The 6,856-nt window shown below is 47.5% G+C and overlaps 1 protein-coding gene across 1 annotated transcript in view; it reads left to right on the plus strand.

Moving 5' to 3' along the window:
• Positions 1-6,856, plus strand: part of PIK3AP1 (phosphoinositide-3-kinase adaptor protein 1) — a 97,320-nt gene that overhangs the window by 78,086 nt on the left and 12,378 nt on the right. The window contains exons 12-13 of the mRNA XM_023754831.1: positions 6-193; positions 1,549-1,621. Coding sequence (XP_023610599.1) covers positions 6-193; positions 1,549-1,621 — 261 coding nt within the window. The remainder of the gene's footprint in view (positions 1-5; positions 194-1,548; positions 1,622-6,856) is intronic.

A 6,856-nucleotide genomic window follows, 5' to 3' on the forward strand; every position in this document is an offset into this window, starting at 1 on the left:
GGAAGAGACAGGCCCCCCGTCAAGTATATATGATCCCTTTGATGGGATGAAAAACGGCCAGGCCCAGCGCAGCTCATCACCCTCCAGGGAGCAGGTGAAGCTGGGCATCGTCAACGTGGACGAAGCCGTGCTCCACTTCAAAGAGTGGCAGCTCAACCAGAAGAAGCGTTCGGAATCCTTTCGCTTCCAGCAGGTAGGTAGCTGGCTCCGGGAGGAATTGGTTTCGTGTTTCTCCTAGACAGGAGTGGAGGGCCGGGTCCACAGCTGTCTTTTGTGTGGCTGCAACTGAGCCCCTGCGGCAGGGCCGGTGAACGCTTTTTGAGTGTCATTGTGAGTCAGTGCATGTGTGGATCTGTCACCTGTAACCACCCCTGTTCCCTGGCTGAGAGCTGGGTGGCTTTTCTGGTTGTCGCAAGGCTAGAGATCAGGAACAAAGACTCAACTGTAAACCCCAAATCTGTGGCTGTGGCTTCCCTCCACATGGGGCCCTATGCTTTTGCTTTCCAGCTTTTTCTTTTCAGAGTCTCTGTCTCTACTCCTAGTGGCAAGACTCCCACAGAACTATCACAGTTTACAACTTAAAGAGCACTTGGAAAGCTCCCAAGAAATACGATAAAATAAGTCATAGATATAAAACCACCCAAGTTAACACACACACACACACACACACACACACACACACACATACACACACACACACATACACACACACACACACACACACACACACACCTTCCAGTGCTTCCCTACTGCTCCGTGGGCCCACCTTAGTCTCTCAGTCACAGTCACAGCCCAACCCACCTTGCAGTCTGGCCTCTCGCATGGGAACCTTCTGCATGCCTGGATGTTAGTCCGGGGGACATTTCCCTAGAATGCGCAGACTCTTCACTTCCAGTGGTTGTTGTTTATTGACTAAAATAGCAACAAATTTCCACCCTCACGTCTACTCAACATTTATCAAATGACTACAATAGACCTGACTGCAGAATTACAGAAAGATGCATGACCTGGTCTTGCCCTTTAAGAGTTCACAGTGTTTCTGAAGAAAACACACACGCAGCATAGCCCAGTGCCAGGTGGCATGGGCAGTCACGAAGGACCGGAGCAGAGTAGGGAGGCTTTAGGGAGAAGGGGAGCCTTGACCCAGGCTTGCAATAGAATTATGGAAAGCAACCGATGTCCTTCAAGGTCAGGGGAATCAGAACACAATTTCTGAGGCAGGAATGTGCATGGAGTGTTTATGAGCAGGTAACAGACTGACTTGGCTAAGGGGCACACAAAGAGGATGGCAGTGGGTTATAAGGCTGGGAGGGAGCTGGGAAACACTTTATTGTGGACAAGGTGTCTCTTCTCTTCAGGCACAACTTCTAAGAGTACTTGGATTTCTCTGAGGGCAGATTGCAAATGCACCCAGCCTCATTTGCATGTTGGAGATATTATTGCAATGTGATATATCTTACAAACAGCCTAAAATCAGAAAGAAACTCTAATGTCTAGAGGGCATATAACTCTGATGCATACTCTAAAAACAAATTAATTTTTCCCCAGGAAAATCTTAAACGGCTAAGAGATAGCATCACCCGAAGACAGAGAGAGAAGCAAAAAACAGGAAAGCAGACAGGTATGTGGCTTGCTGGGGTGAGGGACTTTGCTGCTTGCCCAGCACCTGTCACCCTGTTTACATATCTGGGTCCCCCTCTAGACTGTGTGGTCCTTTTGGGCAATGGCTTTGTCTTATTAATTCTCTATGTCTGGTACCTGGGGCATAAGACATGCTAGTCAGCAAGTGAATGAATGGATGGCTTGAACTCTGCATCCCTCTACCCTCCCACTCAAAGAGGATGGTTTCTCCCTGGGCACCAACTCTCCCCTGGGCATCCAGGAAGATATGGTTTTTGTGCAGAGAAAGGAGAAAATCCCGTTTCCATAGTACCTGTTTTGATTCAAGCAGGGAATTGTGCCATCGGTGTCCATACCACACACTGCTTCAGAAGCCCAGGACCCAAGCCTAGCAGGGCTCCTGCCATGTGTCAGGGCCATGAATCCCAGTTGTGCACACTGAGGACCAGGTCCCTCTGCTCCCCTTGCCTCATCCTCCATGTGGCACCACCACCCTGCAAGGAGTGGGCATTTGCTCACACTGCATATTCCCGCTGAGAACCTGTGGCAGGTGGGTCTCTACGGCTTATTCTAGCCAACCTTACACCGAAAGGAGCTGGCAAAAAAAGGGGGGGCTTCCAGGGGCTCTCAGATCTTGAATGGAATCTCATTACATAAAGAGTTAAGTCTTTCTCCAGCTGCCATCAACAGCCCGACTTCCCCCTGAACCTGGTCAGGCTGGTAACACCCTAGTCTTCAAACAGGACATCTTCCTGCCACTTCCTGCTCATGCCTCTCCCTTCTCATCTGTATGAAATTACTGGACTGCAAGACCCAGTCTGGCAGCCCTTCACGGTGAAGCCTTCCTGGACCACTCCAGGCCATTGTATTCCTTCCTCATTAGAGCATCTATAGAACTGCTATTTTCCCATTCATCTGATGCTTCTTTTTGCTGCCTCTGAGTGCTGATACTTCACTCAAACCATCAATTCCAAAATGCAATTTAAATCTGCTCATTTCCGACCATCTCCCACGCTGCAGCTGCAGCCAAATTGCCATCACCTTTTCTTGGGTTAATGCAGGAGCCTCTTCCATGGTCTCCCCATGTCTATTCTTCTTCTTCTTCTACAGTTAATCCTACAAACTGCAGCCAAGACTGTAAAAACAAACAAACAAACAAAAAAACAATCAGATTGTGCCATTCCCTTGCTCAAAACCCTCCAGGGACTTTTGTTCCAGACAGAGGAAAATGTTACTCTGGCCTCCAAGGTCCTGCATAACTGCCCCTGGCTCCTCCTCCACTCTGTGCTCTCCCGTAGAAATGGACTCCTTTTTGTTGCTCTATCAAGCCAAGAGCATTGTCCCCAGTGCTGTCCTCTCTCTACTTTTCTCCCACATCTTCACTGGCTGGCTCTTTTCATCCTTCAGTGCTTGGCTGTAAATTCTCCTTCTCAGAGAAGCCCTCTCTTCCATTCTCTCCAGAGCACTTCCAACACTCACTTCCTATGCCACTGCTTACCCTCTCTTTTTACACATCACAGACTGGATGATCCTGTGTTCCTGTTCTCATGGTTATTCCCCCCCCCCCCACACACACCACCCCCTTATTTGTTGTAAGCTCTGTAAGGGTAAGAATTTTGTCTTGACTGAATCCAATACACGTAGCAAGTGATGGGGCTCAAGAAATCTTTGTTGGTATGGTTGGTTTCAGTAAAATGTTTGGTGACATCATTCATTCATTCCACAAATACTTGCTGAGCACCGGGCACCCTGACAAAGACAGAGACCCATAAGACACAATCTTCGCTATCCAGTAGCTCACGAGTTAGACTTTTATTTGTGTAAGTCTGGTTTTCCCAGCGAGAGCCTAGCACAGTGTTTTGCATATAATACTAGCCTAGTGAGTATTAATGATTTTTAATATTTGGGAGAAGAAGGATGTAAAGAGGTTACACCCATGGCAGAAGGTCAGAGAGATCATCCTGATGACCTCTTGATGTCTGCTTGAGCGACCGGATTTTAAATGTCTGCTGCCACTAGTTAAGCCCACACTTGTCTGCCCTGCTGGTGAGAGGAGGAGAACGGAGAAAAGGCAGAAAATCTGGTTCAAGATCTGCAAGTCATCCTTGGGTTGGACAGTAGAGCTCTGGGTAGTAAAGGGACTGAGGTGCTTTTTATTTTTATTTTCTGGTAATCCTTACCCAAGGTTATTTTTCCATTGATTTTTTTTTTTAGAGAGAGTGGAAGGGAGGGGGAGAGACACAGAGAGAGAGAAACATCGATGTGACACATCAATTGGTTGCCTCCTGCACATGCCCCAAACCAGGGTTGGGATGGAGCCTGCAACCGAGGTGTATGCCCTTGACTGGAATCAAACCCAGGACCCTTCAGTCCGATGGCCGACGTTCCATCCACTGAGCCAAACTGGCTAGGGCAGAGGTGCTTTTTAAAACTAGAACACATAAACTCAACAAAAGAAGCCTTGATTAAGTGAAGCATTCAAGCTTTTAAATCTAGGCAGCATCAAGAAAGCTGCAATTTGGTGATGCATGTGGGGATGCATGAGGGGTAAGAGAGCCAGGGCATTTAGACACCGGCTCCCACGTCTTCGGTTGAGGCCTGCTGGGGGAGGGGGGAGGGGTGGGGGACCCTTGCAGTCTGGCTACCAGAGGAAGCCGCAGCAGTTGGGAGTTGGATCCTGCACTGGACGGTGTGGCCCAAGGGCTTCAGAGCACCTGCCAAAGAGAAGGCATTATTTGTGGTTGAGTAAATATGATCTATCAGTTATCTCCATAAAACTCGATTACATATATATATATGTTTAGTAACATACTAATTTGTAATTGCCTATTCCGGGGATTTTCACACTGTGTGTATGCTTGTGGGGATGGGGGGGGGGGGCGGGGGTTGGGACTGGGGGTGGGGTGGGCGATGGGGGAGGAGATTAGGATTGGAACAGAGTTTGAGGCCACTTACTCTGCTTCAACCATCACAGCTCCTTTAAAATATTTGTTTTCTACACCGAGCTTCTGTTTTCACTCGAGGAAAGAATTCTGCTTCACAAAAACTGAAAACTGTTGGCACAGAATAACATTGATCTATAGGAAAATGAGGGTTGATGGTGGCATTTCTGATTAAAGGACATTTCCCAGAAATGGAGCCCACTCTAGACAGAAAGACTGCCTCTCTTCATTTAGAAACTTCATTTGCCTTAGAAAAGAAAAACAATGATCCTTTTTCTTTAATTTGGGTTAGCACACCACGGATAACTAAAAATAAGGATCTGTTCATAATAACTTTCCAGTCTTTCTTCAGCCCCAGGGAGCTATTTTGCTCTTATTGGGATGGTGCAGGGCGGTGTGATGGTGTAGGAAAGCAGAGGAGGGCTGGCGTGGCTCCTGACTTGTTGAACACCCCGGACCCACAGAGAAGACAATCAATATTTGTGTTCTGGGTGTGTCTGTGGCCAGTCCGGGGCAGGACCAAGATCAGCAGGCTGGGTCCCAGGAAACCTGATTTCTGATCCCCACTTGGTCACTGAATCATTTTATAATCCAGGACAATACCTTGAACCACTCTGTGCCTCAGTTTCCTCATTCATGGTTACACCTGACTTATTTACTTAATGGAGAAATCGTGACGTTCAAAGGAGGTATAATAACACGTGTGAATGCACTTTGGGGAAAGTCCTACACAATCTAGTAATGGTAACTAGTATTCCTGGCATTGTTCCTTTGTTCAAAGACTGTCAGGATTTTGTAGATATTTAGACTGGCTCTACTTGATTTTTTTAACTTTTGACTCCCTTTCCCCTCCCCCCCATGTATTCTACTTTTCTTCCTCCTAGAATTGGTTGAGAGTAGACTATTGTCTCATTGAAGTGAGTGAAACAAACAGGAACCTCCCTTTAAAAGATTGTTGTTTAAAAAAAACATGCCAGGAACCAACCAGTGTGGCTCAGTGGTCGAGTGTCCACCTGTGAACCAGGAAGTCCAGTTCAATTCCTCCTTGGGGCACACGCCCAGGTTGCTGGCTCCATCCAATAGGGGGAGTGCAAGAGGCAGCTGATCAATGATTCTCTCCCCCTCCCTTCCTCTCTGAAATCAATAAAAAATATATAAACAACAACAAAACATGCTAGGTCAAAACTGAGAGAGACAGAAAAGTAAGACAGTTATTTGGACTCTAAAAACCCATAGGCTCACACCCATATGCGGGTACACCCTGCTAGTCTCTGCCCATGTAGTTCCAAGCCTGGGTGGGTGCTCCCACCATTCAGTTGTAACCAAGAGAGCCCGAGGAGGTGAAAAAGATGTGTGCTACACAGAGACCTGGAAAGCTGGTTTAATACTAAGACCATGCACTGCACTTGGAACTGGAGTCTCTAGAATGAGGAGAGCTTGTGCCTTCACAAACCAACAATGCACCTTTTTTTTTTAATTCTCACCTGAGGATATGATTTTATTGATTTTTAGAGAGTATGGAAGGAGATAGATAGAAACATCGATCAATTGCCTCCTGTACATGCTTCCACTGGGGATCGAACCTGCAACCTAGATATGTGCTCTGACCAGGAATGGAGCCTGCAGCCTTTTGGTGTACAGGCCAACACTCCAACCAACTGAGCTACCAGCCAGGGCCAACAATGCACCTTTTTCATATTCTCTGTGCAGGATGTTTTTCATACACTTGGTCTATCCTGTCTTCACACAGCTCTTTCATACTGGTCTAGCTTATCCGTGTGCCCTTATTGGCAGACTTCTGGCTTTGGCAAACAGAGCCACCTACCCTTGGACTCCCTGAACTTCCTGCTATGCCTATCTCATAGAAGAGTGGGGTGGAGGAGGAAGTGGTACCTGGAAGATAAGGTGGCATGTACACCTGAGCTTGCCCCTCTCCCCAGAGGTCCTGCCTCATGGCAGCTAGGGGAGCTCACCTGGCTTTTACACTTCCCAGGGGAGGAAGCCAGTGTGCCGCCCAGAGATGATTTGTTCTGCTCATACAGCAGGAGTTGTTTCCTGGGTATAGAACCCAGGGGTGGAAATCTAGGGAGAAATAAAGATCAACCACTGGGCAGGGCTAAGCCAATAAAAAGATCAGGTCAGTCCTGGCTGGTATTTCTCAGTGGTTAGAGTTGTAGCCTACTTATAGAAGGGTCTCAGATTTGATTCCCTGTCAAAAGGCACATACCTGGTTTGCAGGTTTGATCCCTAGCCCCGGTCTGGAAGCTTGAAGGAGGTAGCCAATCAGTGTGTCT

This window comes from Myotis lucifugus, unplaced genomic scaffold, assembly GCF_000147115.1.
Source record: "Myotis lucifugus unplaced genomic scaffold, Myoluc2.0 scaffold_66, whole genome shotgun sequence".
Lineage (NCBI taxonomy): Eukaryota > Metazoa > Chordata > Mammalia > Chiroptera > Vespertilionidae > Myotis > Myotis lucifugus.